This window comes from Mustela nivalis (genome assembly GCF_964662115.1).
Source record: "Mustela nivalis genome assembly, chromosome: 2".
Taxonomy (NCBI): domain Eukaryota; kingdom Metazoa; phylum Chordata; class Mammalia; order Carnivora; family Mustelidae; genus Mustela; species Mustela nivalis.
The window spans coordinates 126,086,823-126,112,086 of NC_139021.1; the positions used below are offsets into that span (position 1 = coordinate 126,086,823).

General features: G+C 39.7%; 1 protein-coding gene across 2 annotated transcripts in view; it reads left to right on the forward strand.

Moving 5' to 3' along the window:
* Positions 1-25,264, forward strand: part of REEP3 (receptor accessory protein 3) — a 96,710-nt gene that overhangs the window by 61,224 nt on the left and 10,222 nt on the right. For both annotated transcript variants that reach the window (XM_082720128.1, XM_082720127.1), the window contains exons 3-6: positions 8,113-8,189; positions 10,743-10,863; positions 11,042-11,155; positions 22,082-22,229. In XM_082720128.1, coding sequence (XP_082576254.1) covers positions 8,113-8,189; positions 10,743-10,863; positions 11,042-11,155; positions 22,082-22,229 — 460 coding nt within the window. The remainder of the gene's footprint in view (positions 1-8,112; positions 8,190-10,742; positions 10,864-11,041; positions 11,156-22,081; positions 22,230-25,264) is intronic.

A 25,264-nucleotide genomic window follows, 5' to 3' on the forward strand; every position in this document is an offset into this window, starting at 1 on the left:
CTACTTTCAAAAAAGGTATATTATTAAATAATTAGGAAGAATGGAAATTACAGTCTTGTATATAAGTTAGCCTAGCTCTTTAATTCTTTTTTTTTTTTTCCTTTAATTCTTTCAGTAAATACCTTTGAGAATGTCTTTTGTTCCGGGTACCATAGGAGGCATCAGGTATATTCTTGGGAAACAAGACAAAGCAAAGTGAGCATCAAATAACATTTTTCAATTAGTATTCCCACTGACTTCTCTGTACTTTATACTTGGGATATCTTGGCCTCCCACTCAGAATATACCCACTTTAAAACTTCATGCATCTAACTAGCTCACTTATCTGATTTATTGGCCTCATGAAAATAGAAGGGGATTGCCAAAGAAGCCATACAGACTCTCAGTGCAGATGAGAATGAACACATTCACAGAGATAGAACCACATTTGCCAAGAGATCACACAAAAATAGTTTAAAATAGCGTTTCTCTGGCCGTTCCCCAATCTGCTGCATGAGAACATCAGTGCTTCCTATCTTCCAAAATCTGCTGAGAGTCCCCTGAAGGGGTCTTAACCGGAGTTTCTTCACATGGTAATCCTCTTCTCCATTTTCAGATCACTCTGATGGTATCACCTTCATCACCAATCAGGACATCAGCCGTGCCACGCATGGCAGCCGGTGGCACTGGGACTAATGCTTCTTCCCTCATTCTGGAACCTTTGCTACCATAGCCTTGCCCTAGCATAACCTTTCATGTTAGGGTAGGCAAAGCTACTGTAATTATAGTGTCTAATAAAAATGCAACAGCTGAAGCAATATAGAAAAGTATTTCTCTCTTGGAGCGCCTGGGTGGCTCAGTTGGTTAAGCCGCTGCCTTCGGCTCAGGTCATGATCTCAGGGTCCTGGGATCGAGTTCCGCATCAGGCTCTCTGCTCAGCGGGGAGCCTGCTTCCTCCTCTTTCTCTCTGCCTGCTTCTCTGCCTACTTGTGATCTCTCTCTGTCAAATAAATAAAATCTTTAAAAAAAAAAAGAAAAGAAAAGAAAAGTATTTTTCTCTTATATATAACAGTCCAGGTTAGGTGTTCATTTTGGCAACAAATTGTCCTCATGCCATCCTTCAAGAACTGGGAATCTACCCACCTTCAGTACATGGCTTCCAGCATTGCCCTGCTCCCTGCCTTCCCAGACCACAGGAAGGAGGAAGAGCCTGTGGGGGAGATATACCCACTTCTCAAAAGCCTCACCTCCCATTCTGCTGGGGAGAACTGGACGCATGGCCCCACCTACCTGCAAAGGGGGGGCTCCACAGCCACCCTTCTGCTGTTGGGCTGCTTTACAGAGAGCAGCCTGTCACCTCCCATCCCTCTCTTGTTTCACTGTCCTCAACCTGGACCATGAGCAGCCTCCTGGATCTAACCTCCAGAGCAGCTGAGGCCATCCTTTGTCTCATAATCTATATAACATCTCCCTAGGATGCTGCTTTTCCTATCCAGATGAGCAGCTTGTCTAAACCTTTACTCCTGTCCTCCAACCCACCCTCCTTCCCACTCACACCCAGCCTGAAAGGATGACCTGCCCTCCTCCTCTGGAGTAAAGATCGAGGTCCCTGGCTCTGGCCTTGTTCCCAACACAGCCTGTTCGTCTCAGAGGAGCATGCCTCTCTCCTGCTTTCTCGAGCCCACGCTTCTTCATAATCTTATTCTTGTCTTTCTCATGTGGGATCTTGTTCCATTAAGTATCCTTGCTTTCTCTTTGTTTGGATCTTCTTAACTTGCTGGTAGAATTTTCAACCCTTGAGAGTGTAAACCTGCTTTCTTTTTGCTTCATGCTATTTTTTTATCCCCCCCCCCCCACTTTTAAAACCAGATCTCTTAAAGGGCTGGTTGATGCTCCCCCGTCCTGCTCCATCTCCTCTGAGTGTCTGGCCTTTTGCAGTCCTTAGAGAGAGGAGCTCGCTGAGCTGCGCACAGCCCATATTCATTCAGCAACTCAACGGTCAAGGCCAGGCACAGGGAATTCAGCAGTTAATAAAATAAAAGTCTTTCTCCTCTAGGCGTTTACATTCTAGTAGGGAAAGACCAAAAAAAATTTTTTAAAGTTAAACATTTGCTAGATATGTGATATGTTTCTAAAGAGAAAAATGAGTCAGGATAAGGGAGCTAAGAGGACATCAATATTTTCAAAAACCTCTCGGGTAAATATTCGAGCAGAGACCCGAAGCAAGTGAGAAAGTGATCCGTAGGGATGACTGGGGGAAGAGCATTTCAGACCCCCAAAAAAGTAAATAAATAAACAAGGAAAGCTTGGACAGAGATCCTGAGGCAGGAGTATATCTGCACACACAAGGGGCAGTAAAATGGTCAAGGTGTGAGCAGAACAGGGCAACAAGGAGGAGCAGGTGAGGCCAGAGAGGTAGTGGGTGCCGGGTCCACACAGTCGTTTAGGCCGTGGTAAGAATTCTGATGGAGCCCTAAGAGGAGTTTGAGCTGAGGAGTTATATGATTTGGCTTTCGTTTTAAGGAGAGCCTCAGACTGCTGTACGCAGAATTGACCCAGGAAAGCAGAGTGATTGGTTAGGATGCTGTTGGAATCATGCAGACAGGAGATCGTGGTCATCTGGGCTGGGGAGGGATCTGTGGAAGTGGTGAGAAAAGACTTCCATTCCGGGTGGACCAAAGAGATGGCAGGCGAGGTAGTGCTTGGACCTTTCATTGGCCCTTCCAGTGGAATTTTCCCTCCACACTTCTCCACTTTGCTTATGGCCCGGGAGGCTGATTCATAAGGACTGCATCACCTCTGGCTTCCCTTTGGGTTTGGCCCATGAGAGGCTTCTGCAGAAGATCAGAAGGCAGGATGAGCACGAGGTCAGAGGGTTGTCCTCCAGCGTCCTCCCTTCCTCCCCTGCCACCACGGGTTGACTGTGACTGTCTGACTGTCTGCCTGAGGCTACAGCTCTCCCCTGCAGCTGCCCTCGTCTGATTCCAGGAAACTTTTTTTCCCTGCCCTCCCCCCTTCCTTCACATCTAGGGGTAATGCCAGCTTCTTCTGTTGCTAACTCCAGGGTGCACCCGTATCCTTTCATTGGGTTTCCTGAACCTTGCTCACAACTTTATAAATAGTCCCTTTAGTAAGCTTTCTCAGATTCTTATGCTCTTGACTCACACTGGAAGCTAGGACACCTAATGTAGTAAAAACAGCAGAACATTTTTTTTTTAATCACAGTTTTTTACTCATTTTTCCCCAGTAAAATGTTAAATCCTGAGGACAGAAGCTATACTGTTCATGTTTCTATTCTCATAACATAAACTAAGTAGGGTGTGCTGTCATTGTATCAGTGAGTGTTATATGTGATGATGCTCCCTGAGTCCTTAAGAATTGTCTAAATTATGTTTGAGAAGAAAGATTTAGCAAAGTAGGGTGTGTATGCCCATTTTAGTGCTTATCGGTATAAGCTTCACCTTGTTGGATAGTTCAGTTCCCTGGGACCAAAGAGAGACTTTATTAAGAAAGAGTTAGGTACAGCTTTCTTATTACTCGTTTGTGTGGTGATATCCAGACAGTGGTTTGCTGATTTTGCTAATTGTTTCTGAACTAGAAAGATACTATATACTATTTGTTTCCACTTCCCTAAGAACACAATTTTTTTTACCCAAGAACATAAATTTTTTTAACAAATGAAGTTGATGCCAGTATCCTCTCCTCTCTCCCCCCACCCACGTACCTCACCCCCGCAATTTAAAAGGAGGTTGTAATTTATTAAGGTTACCAGTTAAGTTACTAAATTATATTTGTGTAACATTTTAAAGGTGATTATATTCAGTTATATACATTCACAGATTATCAGTGTGATTATTTTCCTACTAAGTTTTGGTTTTATTTTTGCATTTTGTTATTGATGTTTTCTTTTGACCTAAAGAATATTTTATCTTTAATCGTCACACATTTTAATTATACTTCTATAGTTTTGTGACTTGGTCTCCCCCCTCCCTTTTTTTTTTTTTTTTTAGATTTTATTTATTTATTTGACAGCGAGAGAGGGAACACTAACAGGGGAGTGGAGAGGGAAAAGCAGGCTTCCCGCTGAGCAGGGAGCCCAAAGCAGGGCTCAATCCCAGGACCCTGGGATCATGACCTGAGTTGAAGGCAGACGCTCAACAACTGAGCTACCGGGCGCCCCTTTTTTCCCCTTTTGACCTTGACTTCTTTCTTGTTATTTCTTTGGAGCAAAACCTTAAGCACTTCGCTGTGTGGCCTTGAGGTATAGTTTTAATAAAAGCTTTGCTGAGTAATCATTTGGTATAAAATCCCAACCAAATCCATTAGTAGAAAAAAGAAAGCAATATCTTTTCAAGGTTAACTTTCTTTGTGGTCGCTCCCACGAATAACACATACTCATTACATTCATCTAATTATTATTGCCTGCCTGTTATAATTTAAGGTCCATTTTTCTGGTAAAGACAACCAAAAAAATCCTTATATTTAAGAACAGATTATGAAGGAATTTATTCATTAAAGACAAATTCCGATATAGGGGAGTTTTGCTTATATAAAATTGTTGTCAGTACTCCAGGAAGATGTCCAGGAATACCCTCTTAGTTGGATAGTCAGTTGTGTATTAATTAAAATGGCAGTGGGGCCCCTGGGTGGCTTAGTCATTAAGCAATAATACAATAATAATAATAATAATATAATAATAAAAATCTTTTTTAAAAAATAGAATAATAAAATGGCAATAGCATGGCCGCCTTCTTTTTCTCCTTTTTAAATTTTTGACATTACTAAATCCTCTCACAACCTAGAGATAAACATGGGGCACCTGAGTGGCTCAGTTGGTTAAGCATCTGCCTTTGGCTCTGGTCATGGCCCCAGGGTCCTGGGATGGAGTCCAGCACTAGGCTCCTCCTCAGTGAGGAGTTTGCATCTCCCTTTTCCCCATCCCTGATTGTGCTCTCTCTTTCTCTGTCTGTGTCAAATAAACAAATAAAATCCTTAAAAAAAATAAATAAATAAAGAGGTAAACATAACATTCTTTAAAGCACTTTTATTTTGTGAGGTTTAAAATTAATTTAATAACTTCATTCAGAAACTGAATAATCCCTTGAAATCTGTTGGACATGTAGCTGCTCATTTCCTGGAAAACTAGTCATTCGGGGTATCACCAGTCACTCTGTGTACAGTCTCTATTACCTCGCCTCTACTCTGCTAACCAGTAAGTGACACTACTTGTGAAGTTGTTATCCATTTGGAAATTCACGACTGTAACAGTGGTGGGAAATGGTGAAATAATGAAAAGTAGCAAGCACCGACTTAAATAATTTTACCTTTCTGAAAGTTTCCTGAATTTTCTATGAGACAGACAACCAAACTGAAACCTCCACCTTCCTGGCAAAGATGATAGTCACACTGAAATCCCTGTGTTGAGTATAAGGAGAGGGACAGGGACTGACAAGAGGGGTCTGAAGGCTCCCGCCTTTCACTGAGAAGCTGTTGTGTTCACCTCAGGGAAGTCTGTGCCTCCTCCAGCCATCTCTTAGCTCACTGGCCTTGTGCACGTTATTTATTTTGGCCTCAAGGTAGTAAGAGTCTGGGGTGCCTGGGTGGCTCAGTGGGTTAAAGCCTCTGCCTTCAGCACAGGTCATGATCTCAGGGTCCTGGGATCGAGCCCCACATCGGGCTCTCTGCTCAGTGGGAAGCCTGTCCCCCCCTCTCTTTCTGCCTGCCTCTCTGCCTACTTGTGATCTCTGTCAAATAAATAAATAAAATCTTAAAAAAAAAAAAAAAAGATAGTAAGAGTCTACTGTATTATTTGTTTTCAAGCTCTGCCCAGGGAGCTCTCGGGGTTCTTGGCATCTCCTCCAGAGTCCCACCATGGGTGGAATACAAGGCCCAGTGGGAGCGCTTCTCTCTGTGACTGTCTCTCAGTTTTTCTCAGTAAAGGGTTGTGTCACTTCTAAGATCCCTCCTAACTGTGGAAAAGCTCATTATTCTGCTTACAGTCTCTTTTCTTCATTTCTTTCTTGGGAGAGGCTTTAGTCAGTCAGATTGAAAGCTAACCCTCTGGATACAGTCGAGAGGGAAAAGTGCTGAGTTCGTGTTTGGAGCTGGAAGGCTGGGTGAATGAACTCGTGGAAGAGTATCACTTTCCTTTAAAAAGGGAGGGGTGGGAAAAAATACACATAGGATGTGAGTCCTGGAAGAAAATCCCCATATTTGGACAAAAGTTTGGAATTGGCAGCAGTGAGCGATTTATGAGAACTCATGAAAAGTAAAAAAAAAAAACTTACTAAAGAGTACATTTGGGCTGTTCTGTTCTTTTTAAATTTGAGATGATCATTGTAAATCAGTTGCCTTGTATTTCTCATATAGATAATATACTCTATTATTTGCTTTGGGCAAATTTTTTAAGCTTTCAGGAGTTTATAAATTATAGCAAATTGCTATTATTTCTATTTCATGATACATTGCTTCAAAAGTTATTCATGGCTGTTTTTAATTGAATTGTCCATGTAAAGAGAAAAGCATAAAAGTCACTTGAATTATAGTTTCTATTGTCTATGGAATACCCAAACAAACTTCTATAGGAAAACTAAATAGTTAGGTCAATTTTCTAGCTATTTATAGAGACCTAATTTTTTTTTCTTTTTTTTTTGGTCATCCCATTGGGATAAGAAACAAAGGAAGTAGCAATTATTCTTGGATCTCACATTTAGCAAATCCTCATATATTCTTTCTCTACATAGTATAGTTAATAGCACCAAATCCGGGGTCAGGCAGAATGGATTCAAATTCTGGCTAAGTGACCTTGAATAAGTCATTATACCTCTCTGTCACTATTTCCTTATCTGTAGTGGAAATAATTATGTTTCCTTCCTTGTGTATTGTTGTGGAGAGTGGATGATTTAATATGTGATATACTCAGTACCCCTAGCCCATGGTTGGCATGGTTTTGTGTATTGGCCATTATTATAATATTGAGCAAAAGATCAGAGATTGTAATCCTTAATGAAAATCCAGCCTGTGATAAGAGAGTCTCCGTGCTCAGGTAATTTGAAAAGTGTAGTTGAAGAAGTAAGTTCAAGAAAAATTAATCTGGTAGCATTCTATGAAAGGATTGATACAGAAAGACACTGGAGTCTCAGGGACCGGTTAGGATGCTATATTCCAGGCAAGAGGTAGAAATGTCCTGAACTACCGTCTCAGTCCATTCAGACTCTAACAAAAATACCATAGACTGGGTGGCTTATAAACAACAGAAATTTATTTCTCACTGTTCTGGAGGCTAGAAGTCCAAGATCAAGGCAAGTCTGGTGTCTGGTGAGACCCACTTCTTAGTTCATAGAAGGCCATTTTCTCTGTATTTGGTGGAAGGGAAGAGAGATCTCTTTGGAGGCCCTTTTAGAAGAACACTAACTCCATTTATGAGATAAGCTCCACCCTCGTGACCTATCACCTCTCAAATGTCCACCTCCTAATACACATTTAGGGTTAGGATTTCAGCATACAAATTGGAGGGGAAGGACGCAAATGTTCACTCTATTGCAATGACCATTGTGGTGTTGATAGAAGAAGGAAATGATGTGTGAGAGGTTACAGGTGCCCAAGGAGCTTCAGGGAAAAGAATAACTAACTGACTTTCAAACTGGGTCACTAGCTTTATGAATTTAACAAACCCAGGATCGTTCTTTGGTTCCTCAACAGTTTCTATATTTTGAGGATTAAGGAATGCAAACTTTAAAAGACCAATACAGATTAAAATATGATCATATCATATTATGTTGTTACTATATAATAAATAGCTACTCATCATCATGAAGAAGCATATAGATAAGAATAAGATCTTTTAAAGAACTTTGCTCCGCTTAAGAAAAATTAACCTATTGTTCTGATTCTTTCAAATTCCTACATTATATTGTGTCAGGACTAGAGATTTGTTATTCTTCGATTCTCATATTCTATCCCAAGACTATTGATATAAGGATATGAGGAACACAGACATAAACCTGTTGAGAATTAAACCATCACCTTCTGCATCTGTTCCAGCCTGCTGTATATCTAAAAATACATATGTAATTATTGAGAGTTGCAGATAATCTTAGTCTGTTATTTCATAAGCATTTTTATTATTTCCAGGTCCGATGGATGATGTACTGGATTGTGTTTGCTCTGTATACTGTGATTGAAACAGTAGCAGATCAAACAGTTGCTTGGTAAGTTCTAGCACTGAAAAGGGCCAGACTATAGACTCCTTATCAGGTGTCCCAAGTTCTTACCTACTCTTGCTGGTAACCAAGTGAATTGGATGAAGTTCCCTAATTATCCAGCATTTCATTTTCATCTGGCTTCCATGTAAGAACATTACTTTACTTACAGGCCCCCCCTCATGATAAGGGCAGCTCATTCTTCTCCCCATGGGTTGCTCTTTGCCACATCCCACACAGGTCCCCGTATCTTGGAATAGAAAAACTTGGTTGTCGTTATCCTTTTTCCACATGATGACTTCAGGCTATTTTTCTTTATCACTTCCTAAATGACTCCCCCTTTGAAGCCCACAGCATCTGGTTCTAGCACTCCCTCCCCATCCTTAAAACTTTCAACTACAAACATTCAGACCGGATGACGTCAGCATCCACGTGGACACCCACTCACCACCAGCTCCTTGGCTGTTCTGTTCCAAATAGCTGAGACAAAATTAAAGCATGTTTATATCCTCAAGGATTTAACATTTTACCAAGAAGTAATACCAAGTGGAACAACTTGAATCTCCTTGTGCCATATTTCACTGGTGTATTTCTGTCTAAACCTTATCATCACTTGAAGAGGTCCTCCTTTTAAAATCTTGAAACCTAATACTTTGTGTCTTTCCCTGGGCTCCCAAAGGCAGCCCCCCAGAGCGTCAGCCAGGTGCCCATATAGGTATCGGTTTGAACCTCCCCATTCCCTTTACTCACTACCTCCATGCCCTCCTGCCTCTGTTTCAAACATTTGCTGTTCTCTCCTTAAACTGTCTTCCTGTGGCTTTGCTCTTCTCATCATACTCTCATAGCACATTAGGTCACGTTGGATTGGTAGAAAAAAATAGAGAAGTCACTGGGCTTAAATGTTCTTAACAAGTTGCCCTCATTCATGAACTTCTCTGTGTCTGCACCCATCTTTCTCTTCTGATTTGAAACCTAAGGAGTCCTTCCTCTAACCCAAAGCTCATTCATTTACCTGTTCGGTGTTTGATGTAGAGTTTTAGGGGAGGGTTTTTATTTGGTTTTAAGGGGCAGAACAATTTCAAACCATGCTAGGTCTCTTAAGTTCTGAGGTTCTCTTTTTCAAGATCTCATTTTTTTCCTGATTGCAGATGTAGCATGTATGCATGAGTAAAAATCGAGTGATGTAGAAAAAGTTTACCAGGAACAGTGGAAGTCCGGAAACTCCTCTGTAATTGCACCAGGCAAAGACCCTTTGTTGACTACACAACAGTCATTCCTTACTGCCCTGTACCCCTCTGCCTTGTCAGGAGAGCCCAGATTTGTTCAGATGCCACATATCTTAATAGTTCCTGGCCCAAGGATGCTAGTCCCCTACAGTATATTAGTTCACTTTTGCCGTGGCAATTGACAACCCTTTTAACCACAGTGAGTTAGAAAAACAAACACATATTTCTTGCTCATGTCATTTAAGGGCAGAAGGTTGGCTGCAGCATTGCTGGGCTCAGCTCAGTTTTAAGTGTCTTCTTGTTTGAGGACCAAGGCTGAAGAAGCAGCAGTTCTCATGGCAGACAGCAAAAATTCAAAGCAAGAGGTTGAGAGCTGCCAGGGCGAGGAAGTCAAGGGGCATCTGAAGCTTTTGCGTGCATGTGATATGTCAGATTGACGTGAAGTTGGCCAAAGCAAGTCACATGCCTACACCACAGTCATTGCTCGAGGAAGTACACTCAGCCTACAGGGAGAGAGAGCACTGCAAAGTCACATGGAAAGGGGCATGCGTTGGTGTGATAACTCTGATTCCCAGTCTACCACATGGGAATTCCATTCCCCTTACAAGTGAAGGATTGTCTGCCCAGCGTTGCAGTTCCAGCCAAATGAGATTGGAAGGGAAGTTCTCAGGGGCTTCTGAGAAAGAGAAGGAAATGTGTTCATGGCGTAACTTTGTGCCCTTGGAGCATGTAAAACTGAGTCCTGGTGCACAGAGAGATGTCAGGTACCAACCTTTGGCAGGGTTGAGTGTGCCCCTCACTGCCCTGGGTAGATGCTATTAATGTTCCCTCTGGACCACTACAGTCCGTTGGCATCTTGCCTATGGTCTCTTCAACAGAAGAATCTTGTACTAGAAGTTGCTGGTTCTCTGCAGGAGAATCTAACCCTCTTTGGTTAGAACTCATTTATAGTTAATGAAATTAAGTCAGTTCAAATATAGTTCTTTCATTAATTGCTCACTTTTACATGTGAAGACTTAACTCAGTGATTGAACTTTCTTAAAATCTTGTGTGCTGGGCGCATGGGTGGCTCAGTGGGTTAAAGCCTCTGCCTTCAGCTCAGGTCATGATCCCAGGGTCCTGGGATTGAGCCCCACATCAGGCTCTCTCTTTGATGGGGAGCCTGCTTCCTCCTCTCTCTGACTGCCTCTCTGCCTACTTATAATCTCTGTCTGTCAAATAAATAAATAAAATCTTTAAAAAAAAAATCTTACTGCATTCGTGAGTGTGTGCATATGTGATTTCCTCCTTGTAGTTTAGTTTCACCAGCAGTTTTTTTCAAATTTTTTCTTGTTAGGTTCCCCCTGTACTATGAGCTGAAGATTGCCTTTGTTGTGTGGCTGCTCTCTCCCTATACCAAAGGAGCAAGTTTAATATATAGAAAATTCCTTCATCCGCTTCTGTCTTCCAAGGAAAGGGTAAGATACATAAATTATTTCTACAAATCGTTTGTTAGAAATGTACATCATGGCATGGTTTACGCTATAAAACAAGTGAAACTGTCATTTCATGGGCGGGGGAAGGTCCTCGTTTTTGGCTTCTTGACACTATTGTCACACCAACTTTCTATCTGTGAGTCTATTTGTTTCTCCCCAGGAGATCGATGACTATATTGTACAAGCCAAGGAGCGGGGCTATGAGACGGTGGTCAACTTCGGGCGCCAAGGGTTGGCTTTCGCAGCCACTGCTGCTGTCACTGCAGCCGTGAAGGTAACTGTTCAGTTACGTGTTTTATTCAGTGTCACATTAAAGCCAATGGACAAAGTCGGGTGGCTCTTTATTCCAGATCATTATAAAATTTTGGCAGAATTTTGCTTTCTGCTTATTTTTTTAATGCAGGAAAGAACAAGTGGATAATTTAAAAAATACTTTAATGCATGTTTTTGGTAACTACTCAGTATTTTGGAAGTCTTAATTGATCACAAAATGAGAGCTAGTTAATATAGAAAGGCATACCTAAAGATGTCATTTTGTCATAATTTTCCTACTTTATAATCTTAAAGTAAGATTGAGTAAATCACCTCTAGTAAAGATGACAATTCTTTCTTTCCCTGTCTCTGGTGTCCCCCTCTTTCTGTCTGTCTCTCCTCCCCCTCGATGGCAATATCTTGATAGGATTTCTGGCTTACTCCTGCACCCCTACTTCAATCAATTTGAGGTAACTGATTACTCAAAATAAGGCATGAAAAATTCTGTTCTTAAAACTTGAGATTTTACTCAGCTAGTTACTAATGTCATGTGTCATGTTTTGCAAGTGAAGTTATCAAATGTGTGCCTTCTGTGAAAACTCGCATTATGGCGTTTGGATTTCTTTGCATGTAGTTTTTTATGTGATTTATTTTAAATACCATAGCATAATTGATTTTGGTGTGTAGTATGTGGAAAGAAAATGGGCTTCAGATCCAGAAAATGCTGAGTGTGACTTTCTAAATAACTGTTGGTGATTTACTTACCTCTGTGTTCACTGGTTGCTTCATGTATAAAATGGGGGTAACCTACCTATCTGTGAGAGCATATACAAAAGCATAGTGCTTGCCAAAATATAGTAGGACTCCACTGAACATTAATAACAACGTCTCTCCCTCTCTTTCCAGTGAAAATTTGGGTTTGTTGCTATTAAGTTAAATTGAGATTAAGTAATATTCCAGCTTTTGTGTTAGGCTTTTTCAACCCGGTTATCTTGAGCCAAAATACCAATGCTGTGGGAATAAATATTCTAATTAAGTGGTGATTCTATATAATAACCAATGGTGAAGGGATGTCAAATATTCAGTGGGGTTTCCAGAATGATCCTTAATTTTTCAGAGTGATCTTTAGCTCAAGTACAATTAATATGATCAACAGATTTAAAAATCAAAATTATATTCAAATTACATACCCAGAAGTATTGCATTAAGAATGATCAAGTGATCACAGATGCGGTTATCAAAGAAATAATACAGTGATACTTCCCAAAACTGAAGGACATGAACCTCTAGATTGAAAAGGCCCACAGAATACGTAGCACAATGTATGAAAAAAAAAGACCAACTAGGAGCAAGGTCACTGGAATATTCCAAAACAAGAAGGAAAGAAGGAAAAAAATGTTAAGGATTCCAAAGATAAAAAGTATGTCACATTCAGATGATCGAGAATCAGAATGGCAATTAAATTTCTAAATAGTTACAATGAAAGCTTGAAGACTGAAGAGTAATACCATCCATGATACCATAATGATTTTTACCCTTAGATTCTATAACAGTCAGGCTCTCAGTCATGTGTGAGCCTAGAAAATAAATAATCTTTTTTTGTTTCTGAAGCATGCAAAGTCACAAAATTGACTTCGTGTGTGTTCTTTGTCAGGGTACTGTGCTCTGCCAAAATTAGGGACTAATCCATGGAAAAGGAAACCCACAGGATCTAGGAGACAGGGCGTCCAACACAGAAGGAAGGTGACAGGACTCCTTCCCAGGATGAACATGCAGAATGTGCGAGTCCAGAAAACAGCAGGCCAAGATGGGATGTGATGGGTTCAGGGTGCCAGGACAGGGGTCTTAGGGAAAAATACGGGAAGAGAGTATCTAATAGGTTTAATCCCCTGCAGGAATGATGCTTAAACCGGTCAGCACATGCTCCAACCAGTCAACCAGAAGACACACTAAGACACCATGAAAAATGTGCTAGAGGCAATGTTAAGACCAAGGACATAGGACAACTGATCAAATGAATACTTAAAAATGGGATATTGTTAGCTCTGGAGAAGAAAGCTACATAGGAAAGCAAATATAATAATGGAGTATGACTCTGCCCAGCAGCAAACAGCATGCACGTCATAATCATGAGAATATAGACTGCAGGTTGAACAGCTGTGATTTTGCTCTATCAAAAAGGTGAGGGAAGGAGAGGAGATGGAAGAGAAAGAAAACCCTCACCTGCCAGATAGGAAAGTAGAGGGTTTTAAATGGTGCCAGCAAGAAGATGGACAGGAAAACAAGAAAGCCTATTGCTTTTGTTATAAAATTTAATTTTATTTGACTTCACAAATGAAGTGCCATTGACCCTTGAACAATCAAGGCTATCCACTTGTTGGATCCAATTATATACCAGTTTTCTTCAGTAAATACAGTATAGTACTGTGTATAGGTATTTTCTCTTCCTTAATAAGATTTTCTCAGTAACATTTTCTTTTCTCTAGCTTACTTTATTGTAAAAGGACAGTATATAATACATATAACCTGCAAAGTACATGTTAATCAACTGTTGTCAGTGTGACTTAGAGTCACCAGTAGGCTATTAGTTAAATCTCAAGGGAGTCAAAACTTAGACACAGATTTTTTTACTGCCCGGTGAGTTGATGCACATACCCACCACATTGTTCAAGGGTCAACTGGTACAAGTCTTAAACCACCACCCCCCCAAGAAGATGCTTTCTGAATTTTACATATTTAAAAGCATCATTAATATGATTCCATGGCATTGCAACTTGAAACACTGCTTAGAAAATATGGACTTTTTAGAACATTGTTCTGGGAAACAGAAAAGCATAGAAATCCCATTTTTCCTCCTCTCTTTAACATCTAAGAATCATTTCTAGTTCCGGAACTCTGTGAGACAGCTTTCTACATACTGCGACCACTTCATGGGATATTTATTTTACTTAACTTATGGTTATAACTTCCAAAGCCTCTATGTGGGGAATCAGAAATCCCTACTTTATTATCTTCTCCTCATTGTCTCCTCGTTTATTTGTATTTTATCCTTTGCTGTCATCGGTGTTTGGCATCCTGTGTATTTGTTCAACATGGGTTTGTTCAGTGCCTGCTATACAGCAGGTGCCGGGCGTGCAGCCGTGGGCAAGACAGACACAGTCCCTCCTCTCACAGGCTGCTGTCTCGCTGAGGGTCTGTTTTTACTGACTGACAATTTTATCTCATCTGCAGTGGCTAAGAGCTTCCCCCCCACCCCCGCCCTCCCATTATTAAAATAGGCATTAGCTCACAGAAATGCTTTCCTTTAGAAAGGCTATTCAAGCATTTCTTCTTTGTGATTCATTGTTTGTTTTTATCTATATATTTAGCATCATAAAACCACCTCCCCACTTCAAAGGCAGGAAATAGAGAACATAAGAATCATCTGAGTTACCACTGCAAATCAGACACATGTCCCATAATTTGAATTCATTTTGGAACTTTCCCTTCTTGTTTGTGATGTGGTGGTCCTTTTGTTATCAAGATCACTGTGCGTGAGGTAGCTGTCTCCATCCCAGTATGAATGTTGGCTTCAGCCATCCTGGCTTTTATTCATTAGAAATAGTCATTAAATATGCTGAATGTAGCATTATGTTAAAACTGTTTGCCTCAAGTTGGACTGTGCCTATTTTCATGTAAGTGAAATTAGTTTCATCTCTGGAGAGGTCAAAGAAATGCACAATGATGGAAGAAATCACTGAACCAGACATTTCAGACTAAAGAGTAAATTGAAACTGAAATAGGAAGTAGGTCAAATTTAAGGAGAAACTTCAAGAAAGCCAATAGTAAGCCTTGAGAATTAATTTAAGATTTTTACAACCTATAGTTTGTTAAAAATATCTTTCAGGCTAAAAATGATTGGACTCTTGGTGTGACCTTTAAAGATGGGTAATAGCCCTACCTAGGATTCCCAGGTTGAACCACCTGAGCATGTTAAAGATGAAAATAGGAATCTAATCAGAACATTTATGACACTGTAAAGCAATTTTCTGAAAATGTTACTCAGTTCTATGACCTCATTACCAGGCATCTGTTCCCAAGGTCAGTGTACAAGTTTATTTTGGCTGAGCAAAGCACACACATATGAAGGACCTTCAAGGACTTTGCTGAGGACGTTCAACATTCCATAGCTTTCACATGAGAAATGCAGGTGGCTTTTTACAGATGAGCAACACAGATAAAGGACAGAGGAAGAAAAATACTATTAGTCATATTAACCATCTCTGAATTTTCTCTGGCAGCCTTTTCTTGGTGAACTCTTTAGCAGATATTATTTTAAAAAAATCAATTATCACAGAAATTAGAGTCTTACAGGTAAAATTGCTAAAATCTAATAAACTATAAATGATGCTGATTAGGTCATATTCCTGACATCTTGCTGTCTGCTTTAAAGGCTTTCTGTTTGTAAGAGGATTTGAGGATATTCAGCTGCTTTGTACCATCCATTTAAAAAAAAAAAAATAGCATTTGTCCTGACAACAGAAAGGTCACGCTATTTTCCCTACAATCTTGGGAAGCAGAATGTTATAATGAATATTTAATTTACTAATAGTCTAGTTATCTGCATTGTCTAGCCCGATTCTACCCTAATTTAATTAGTCATGAGATTCTGGGCAGACCGCCTGCACTGATCTAAGTATTAATTTTCTCACCTATAAATCAAAGAGGTAAAACCTGACTTCTAAAACCTCTTAGACCTCTGAAACAGTGGTTGGTCCTCAGTGGGGGGGAATTTTGCCCCCAGAAGAACATTTGGCAACGTCTGGAGACATTTTGGGTTGTCACAGCTGACAGTGAGGGGTGCTGCTATTTGTATCTAGAGGGTAGAAGTCAGGAATGCTGTATAAATATCCTGTGGTCCTCAACAAACAATTTTCCAGCCCAAAACAGCAATAATACTGAGACTGAGAAAGCTTGATCTAAAAGTATGAGTCAGGGGCACCTGAGTGGCTCAGTGGGTTAAAGCCTCTGCCTTCAGCTCAGGTTATGATCCCAGGGTACTGAGATCGAGCCCCACACTCTGCTCAGCAGAGAGCCTGCTTCCTCCTTTCTCTCTGTCTGCCTCTCTGCCTACTTGTAATCTCTGTCTGTCAAATAAATAAATAAGATCTTTAAAAAAAGTTTGAGTCAGAAAAATCTTAAAATGATATATGAATATGTATAAACAGTTTTGGTGTGGTGGGTTACAAATGATTTTATTTTCTTCATATCTTCCTCTGTTACAAATGTCCTTTGATAAATATATATTGCTTTAATCTTAAAAGCATTAAAATAGGGGCACCTGGGTGGCTCAGTGGGTTAAGCCTCTGCCTTCAGCTCAGGCCATGATCTCAGGGTCCTGGGATCGAGCCCTGCATTGGCTCTCTGCTCAGCAGGGAGCCTGCCTCTCTGCCTACTTGTGATCTCTCTCCCTGTCAAATAAATAAATAAAATCTTTTTTTTTTTAAAAAGGCATTAAAATATATTATTCACCTAATAAAAATGCAGTCAGTTCCATTCTAGACTTAATCAGATTAATTGTCAAATGTCCTTAGGGGAAAAGGAGGTGTCCCTAAAAACTTGGAACTAACCTTATCTACATTTTAATGTAATATGTCAAAGAGCGACAAGAAATAGACCTTAATAGCTGTTCATTATTGAACAATATAGTAAGAATTATTCTGTAGAAGAGTGTAACATTACAAAGACTACTGATTATGTTTTTAAATTCCTTTTTTTTTTAAAGATTTATTTATTTTTATTTAAGAGAGAGAGCATGTAAGGCGGATGGAGGTGGGGAATTTTCAAGTCGACTCCCCACTGAGCACAGAGCCCGACTTGGGGGCTCCAAATCCCAGAACCCTGAGATCATGACCTGAGCAAAAATCAGCAGTTGGAGGCTTAACAGACTGAGACATCTAGGCACCCCTGTTTTTAAATTCTTAATTTAAAATATGAAGAGACTAGGTTGGAAGTTTTTTGTTTTTAAAGATTTTATGTATTTGAGAGAGAGAGAGAGAGACAAAAGATAGCAAGAGAGCACAAGCAGGGAGGAGAAGGAGAAGCAGACTGCGACTGCCCCTGAGCAGGGAGCTCCACCTGGGGCTCAGTCCCAGGACCCTGAGATCATGACCCGAACCGAAGACAGACGCTTAACCTTCAGAGCCACCCAGGAGCTCCAGTTGAAAGTTTTGTCCTAAGGTGCTGATAAGCATGGTAAATTCCCCTTATTTAACACAAAATATAATAATTTTAACATAGTGTTTCACCAGGATATGAAGTATTTAAACAAAGGCAGAATTCTTCAGGATTAACAGTTACAATTAGTCCTACATACAAGGCCCCTTTTCTCAGCTAAAGAATCCTTCCTAGAGCATGAATGTGCTGAAGCCAAGGTCCGACCCAGTCAGCTCCTACAAGTGTTTCCATTTTATTTCATTTTACTTTTTTTTTTAAGATTTTATTTATTTATTTGACAGAGAGAGACACAGCAGGAGAGGGAACACAAGCAGGGGGAGTAGGAGAGGGAGAAGCAGGCTTCCTGCTGAGAGCGAGCCCCATGCAGGCCCAATCCCAGGACCCTGAGATCATGACCTGAGCTGAAGGCAGCAACTTAATGACTGAGCCACCCAGATGTCCCTAGTGTCCCCATTTTAAATGGAACTTTTTTTTTTTAATTTTATTTATCTATTTGACATACAGAGATCACAAGTAGGCAGAGAGGCAGGCAGAGAGGGAGGAGGAAACAGGCCCCCTGCTGAGCAGAGAGCTGGATGTGGGGCTCCATCCCAAGACCCTGAGGTCATGACCTGAGCCGAAGGCAGAGGCTTTAACCCACTGAGCCACCCAGGTGCCCCTTAAATGGAACATTTTATTTTATTTTTTTAAAGATTTTATTTATTTATTTATTTGACAGAGAGAAATCACAAGTAGGCAGAGAGGCAGGTAGAGAGAGAGAGGAGGAAGCAGGCTCCCTGCTGAGCAGAGAGCCCGATGCGGGACTCGATCCCAGGACCCTGAGATCATGACCTGAGCCGAAGGCAGCGGCTTAACCACTTTAAATGGATGTTCTGGGCCTATCCAAATTCAAACCCTGAGAACTTTGAGTCACCTGAAGGCTTTTAGGACATTCCTGCTAGTGAGGATCAGTCTTAATGTAAAATATTCTGCAAAATAGTTCTTAATTACTTTGATTCTTATGTTCTCATCATAATCTTTCTGTTGCTTTCTCTTCGATTTTTAGGATCAATTTTAGCATAAGCAGCGTACATATAATTCCATGGAGAATGGGATCTAAAATCTGGAATATCGACTTACCTTGTAGATGGGAACTCCCTTCCTCCTTATTCACTAATGACCAAAAGTACCGTTTCCACATGCCTTTTCTTCTTCAAACTAGAACCTTTCTGCATTGTTTTATACTTTTGGCTTAATGTTATTTAAACCAAATAGGAAGAAAATAAATAAAATAGTATCAATTTAAACAAAACCTCCATACATTTTAGCATTGTTACTGACAAATAACTATAATGCCCCACTTGTGCCCTCAAAATAGAGAAACAGTGTTTCTTTTGATCATTGGAGTGAGGGATTGGTTTAGAAGGGAAATGAGCAGGAAATAGATCAGAAATTCTTACAGTTAACATTACAGTTAAAACATCACTGTAAAAATAGAAAATGTTCATTTGGAGAGTTGTCTTGTAGCCAGGCATTGGAGGAAATGAAAAGAAATCAGGATCCCATCCAGTTTATAATAAACAGTATTTAAATCTTAAAAAACAAACAAAAACTTCACTATACTATCTATAATTCTAATTTTGTAATATTGAAAAAATTACTGAGAAAAAGAATAAAATCACCCATCCCGTCTGCCTCAATATCATACTGTTTTCATTTTTGCATATTTTCCCTGTCTGCTTAAGCCATACTACATATTTGCAGCCGTATTGTGGATGTGATTTAGAATTCTGAGGTCAAGGGGAAGGTTTCCACTTAACATTTTATTTTAAACATAATTTCTTGGTTAATGGGCTTTTTGTGCTGAAGATATAAAAATTGGAGGGAATAGGTCTGCCTTTAAGCATGATTATTTTATAATTACACTTCTTTAAAGTGGTCACATTGGTCACTTTAAAGTGGTTACAGACTTAGGATTTATGTAATGTTTTTGAAGTTCACAATACTGCATTAATTCTCTCTTCCCACATTCATTCTATTCTGGGCCCATAAGAAAATACACAGTGGAAAACCCGATTTTCTGAGGCGGTACTGGCTGTTGAAAATGTTGGGAATCCTCAAAGAGTGTACACAGCCCCCTTTTGCTTTTCCTTATAGTACTTGGCCTTCCTTGAAGCCTTGAGCATATTGGTAATACTTGGGGCTATAGGGTTGGTTACTCAAGAGCTCTTTTAAAATCCAGATACCTCAGGGTTGGTCACTGTTCACTTTTAATCAGCCTGAAGCAAACCCCTGGTGGATGGTGTGGTCTTCCCATGTGAACCCAGGACCATACCTGCAGTTCACTGCCCAACCTCTGCTTCTGCAGTCCAGTGTCTGCGGAGAACTCTTGAGCAGTTGAGAGCAATGAAAAAGAAGCAGCAGCAGCAGAACATTTACTTATAATATGCTCACTATCAGTGACATACCAGTCAGTCCACCAGGAGAATGGAAGAAGCCTAAAATTAGTCACTCTCCTTTGGTTTCTGAAATTCCTCCTCTGGAGACAGGATTTGCACAGCAGAACACTAGAACTGACAAGAATGTGTGAGTTCATTTGTGAGGTATGCTCTAAATAATTCGTGGATCATACTCCTTAAAGAAACCAAAGTTTGTAGATGAATCAGTGCTGGCCTGATTCAGTGGCCATTTGACTTATTTGCATTCTAAGATGTTCCTTCGTAAGTGGGAGGGTTTGGCAGTCACAGCCCACCTTGGAAATGGCTCTTGAGTCAGGTAGCAGGCCCTACAGATGTGTATGCCAGTTGTCATCATTTGGCAGTAGATGAAAAGTCAAGAATTGCTGGGAGTAGGGCACAGAAATACCAAGGTGGGAAAAAAGAAATGTTGACCGTTTTGAGAAAACAAGGTCTGTTTCAGACATGCACTGGTCACTTCCTTCTCCTGCATCTCTGATGTCTTCTGTCCCCTATATCTTTAAAATGATATCTGATAAAGAGGAAGAAAGTATAATGGATTAAACCATTACAAGAATGTTTAAAGACATGTGGAACCCAATTATTTTTATTGAGACTATAGACCCTTTAATTTAACAATTTATTTTCACAATCTAAAAATGTACAAATACAGAGCCTAAGTGGGTATAGAAATGTCATTTGGTTTTGACATAATATGATATCACTAGCTCAGAGTAGCTGAATCAAGATCTTTTTTCAGCATAAAATACTATAAGGTCCAAATGTTCATAGTGCCTCAGGCTTTGAAATCTAGAAATTGAGAGAGGCACCATTAGGGATGAGTGTTTCTGCAGTATAGTCCTAAGTAGAGGCAATCATAAATTCACACGTGTGAGAAGAAATAATAAGAGTAAAAAAACCTTTAGAGGAATATTTTTAAAACTGCTATAAATAAGAAATGAGTCATCTGGATGCTATGCAAATTTTTTAAGTGGGTAAATTTAGAAATTATTTTTTTCCCTTTATATTTTGGAAAGAAATGCAGTTAGGTCTGTGAAGTTCAGAAATGTCCCTTGGGCAGTGATAAAAATTATTGAATTTTCTGCAGTGATAGAGATGTTCTCTCTGTCTGTGCTGTACAGTACAGTAGCCACTAGCCACATGTGGCTATTGAGCATTTGGAATATGTACTTGAGGAACTAAATTTTTAATTTTAGTTAATTTAAATTTAAATACCCACATGTGCCCAGTGTCTATCATATTGTTAAGGCTTTCAAATAACTTAAACTGAGGGGCACCTGGGTGGCTCAGTCAGTTAAGCATCTGACTTCCATCAGGTGATGATCTCCAGGTCCTAGGATTGGCCGCATCCGGGCCCACGCTCACTAGGACTGCTTCTCCCTTTTCCTCTACCCTTCCCCCGTTTATTCTCTCTCTCTCAAATAAATAAATAAAATCTTTTAAATGAAGAAATAAGCAAAACGACTTAAAGTCAAATTGCATAGTAGTAGATACGCCTTGCCAGATAGTAAATTCATTAACTAGATATCATTTTTGTATCCAATATTCTTTGGCTTTTAATTTTTTTTTTTTTAAACCTTATACTAAGTAGAGTCATTACCACTCCTGACTTAGCTTATCTTTAAAAGAGTATGTCTTTGGGTTGCCTGGGTGGGTCAGTCCATTAACCTACCAGTTCTTGGTTTGGCTCAGGTCACGATCTCCGGCTTGTAACCAACTCTGCCCTCAGCAGGAAGTCAGCTTGAGATTCTTTCCCCCTCTCTCTCTTTTTGTCCCCCCCCCCATGCGCTTTCTCTCTCAAATAAAATAAATAAATAAAATCTAAAAAGAAAAAGTTAAACAGTATGTCTTTTACTTTAAAAACTTGTAAATCATAAGTCCCCAAGGGCCAGTTTTAGGAGAGAGCAAAATAATGGTTGCTATCTACTCAGAAGGGTAAGCTCATCATACTTTTTTTTTTTTTTTTAAACATTTAAAACAAATTATGAAGCTGAAATGTTTGGGAATGCAATGTCTAGAACTTACTTTGAAATGCGTTTTAAAAATGGGCTGATGGATGGATAGATGGTAGATGCGTAGTGAAGAAAATACAGCAAACTAGAAACAATCTAGGGCTGCTCACTGTGCTGTTCTTTCACCTTTTCTGAAAGTTTCATAATAAAATCAGCCTCATGATAAAATGTTGGGAGAAACTTAAATGTTAGCCTATGAAATATTTTAAAGTGTGTGTTGTTGTTGTTTTTTTTTCTCGGATCTATCACTTCTCTGTTAAATAGAGCCAAGGAGCAATAACAGAACGTTTACGAAGTTTTAGTATGCATGATCTAACAGCTATCCAAGGTGATGAGCCTGTGGGACAGAGACCATTCCAGCCTCTACAAGAAACAAGAAAGAAAAGTAAATCAGTCTCCGGTGAATCAGCAGGTGCGCTTTGTTTGTTTTGTTTTGTTTGTTTTGATGTATTCTTCCTTGCGCAATTGGAATTTTGAGTCCAGGTGGGTACGAAAATAATACATGGTAACTCTCTGAATTTGAGTAGACGCGATTCACGCTGATGTCTGTGAATTTACCCTTTACTGGAGTTCTCTTTCTCTCAATTTTCTCTGAATGAAGTTGGGGCTTGCCTTTTGTTGACTCTAAAGATTATCCAACTAAGAAAGGAACTGTAGCCTCTTGGGCCTCCATGAGTTTTTAGATGCCCTCTGTGTGACGGCTCCTACCTCCCCACCACCGGCACCAGTTCAGACCTGTGACCAGCCGTCTTTCAATTCAAACTGTGTAGCGACATCTAAGGGGTTGTATAGTTAAACACTCTTTACTGTAAATGCCGTGAACAAATAAGGATATTGACTCACAAGATAAAAAGCTTGAAGTGGGTGACAGAGGGTGACTCAGTTTGTAAATAGGATTACTGCAGTGGGGAAGATATTGAAATGACATATTCTTGTTCAAGAACTGACTTGTAGGTATTTCTGATATAAATTAGGAGCATGGCAGAGTCAATATGTTCTAAAACTTCAACAAATTATTCTTATCCTAGAAATATACCCATAAATAAAAAGACATCGCTCCTTAGTCATTTTACCACAATGTAAGAAAGTTGTAGTTCAAGACTCAGCTGAAAGTTAAGATCTTAATGACATTTCTTATTTCTATATTGTTAAAGCTCATAAGGTACAAGGCTATCCAGTGTTTTTGTTTTTGAAAGTGGTTTTATTTTGAGAGAGGTTAAAAATCGTCCTTTATATTGAACTCAATTTGAGAAATACAATAACAGTTCCATCCTATAGAGAAAAATAGTGAATTTACTTCTGAATTCTCTCTAGAGTGGATGACTTCAAAAGGTAGGTGACTGCTAGTAATTAAGCATTGGCCATTGATTTATCTTTAAGAATGAGAACCATAGAACTTTGAACCGTTACCCTTAATAAATTAACAATGTAAAAGTAGTTTCCAAAATAGGCATTTTCTTAATATACATTTAAAAATTACTGATTTTGATTCTAGGATCTACTGTATATATTTTGCTTCACTTGGACCAGTTACCTGAGCCCTTTGCCAGCAGTTTGTTAATAATTATACTTTAGAATTGGCTAAGAATGATATTCTAATATTTAAATGAAAACAAGGTAATAAATATGAAAATCCATAGCTCTCTTTATGATATTCGTCTATTAAACTTAAAATGATGTGACAAAACTATTTTAAGATAGTAAGATCCCTTTGTGGAGCATAGCAAATATCATGGAGGACAAGGGGTGTTAGAGAGGAGAAGGGAGTTGGGGTAAATTGGAAGGTTATCGCTTCTCGGCCTTTTGGCTAAGATCAAGTGGAGGTGAATCATGAGAGACTATGGACTCTGAAAAACAATCTGAGGGGTTTGAAGTGGTGGGGGGGGGGGACGTCGGGGTACCAGGTGGTGGGTATTATAGAGGGCATGGATTGCGTGGAGCACTGGGTGTGGTGAAAAAATAATGAATACTGTTTTTCTGAAAATAAATAAATCAATTTAATTTAAAAAAAAAGATAGTAAGGTCCTATTTAGTTCTTCTGTTAAATTTTAAGCCATGAAATTAAAATAATTTAAGATTAGAGAGATATGAATAAGTAGTAGCAGTACAAAAAAGGGACTTGTCCAGTTATTAAATTAAAATTTTAATATGCATTACTTTGCCCAACTTCCAAACTTCCTACAGAGTGGAAGCTCTTTCTTCCCTAAGGAAGAAATTTAACAAAAACGTTCTCTCTCGAAAATATTTTTAAAACGTAGTAAGGTTCCAGGACAGGAATAGTTGAAGAGAAGATAATTATAGATCGTCTGTGTAAACACAATCCAGATATACGTGGAAGTTTATTGAATGGGGATGATGGCCTTTCAGGTGGGTGGGGGAAAGGCAGATAAATAAGTGGTGTCAGAATAATTGCTAGACTTAGGAGATGGGGTAGGAAATGAAGTTACACCTCTACCTCAAGCCTTTCATCAAAATACCTAAAAGATTAAGACTTAAATGTAAGCCACTGAGCTATAATATAGTGGGACATTCCTGAGTATCTATTTATATACCCTTAGGATATGACAGACTCTTTTTTTTTTTTTTAATGTATTTATTTGACAGAGAGCTCTTGAAGGGAGGAGGGGGAGAGGGAGAAGCAGGCTTCCCACTGAGTGGGGAGCTTAAATCAGGGCTCCATCCCAGTACCCTGGGGTCACGACCTGAGCTGAAGGCAGATGCTTAACTGACTGAGTCTCCCAGGCGCCCTAATGTGCCAGACTTCTTAAGCATGGCATCAATACCAGAAGACATAAAAGGAAAAGCTTGAGAGTTCGTTCTCTATATTAAAAAAATGTATAACATAGAAGGGAAAAATATTCCATGCCATAAAAAAACAAACTAGAAGAAATATTCTCATCTGATACAGGCAAAGGGCTCAGATTTTAACCATGCAAAGAATTCTTACAAGCCAATTATTGTTAATTCTACCAAAGAATACAGCTGACCAATTACTACATGAAAAAGATACTCAGCCTCACAGTCAAAGAAACAGTAAATTAAAATGGTAATAATAGTAATTTTTGCTCACCAGATTGGCAAAAAGATTTTCTTAATTAGCAGTGTTCTGGGTTGGTAACTATTCTAGTTCTCTATTTCTGTGTAACGAACTACAAACAATGGCCTTAAAAAAAAGTCACAGTCATTTATTTTGCTCCTGAATCTGGGGTCGACTGGGCTCAGGGAGGCAGTTCCTGCTCTTACTGCAGGCATAGGGAACAGCACCTAGCGCTAGAGTCATAATGGCAAAGGCTTCGTCACCCACACATCTGATGTGATAGCTGGGAAGAGTCACAGCGGATGGCTCAAACAGGTGGGGCCTCTCTCGCCTCTCCTTCTCTACGTTTCTTTACGTGCTCTCTGAGTTTTGGCACTTCCTACCTGGCAGCTAAAAGCTCCCAGAGCCCA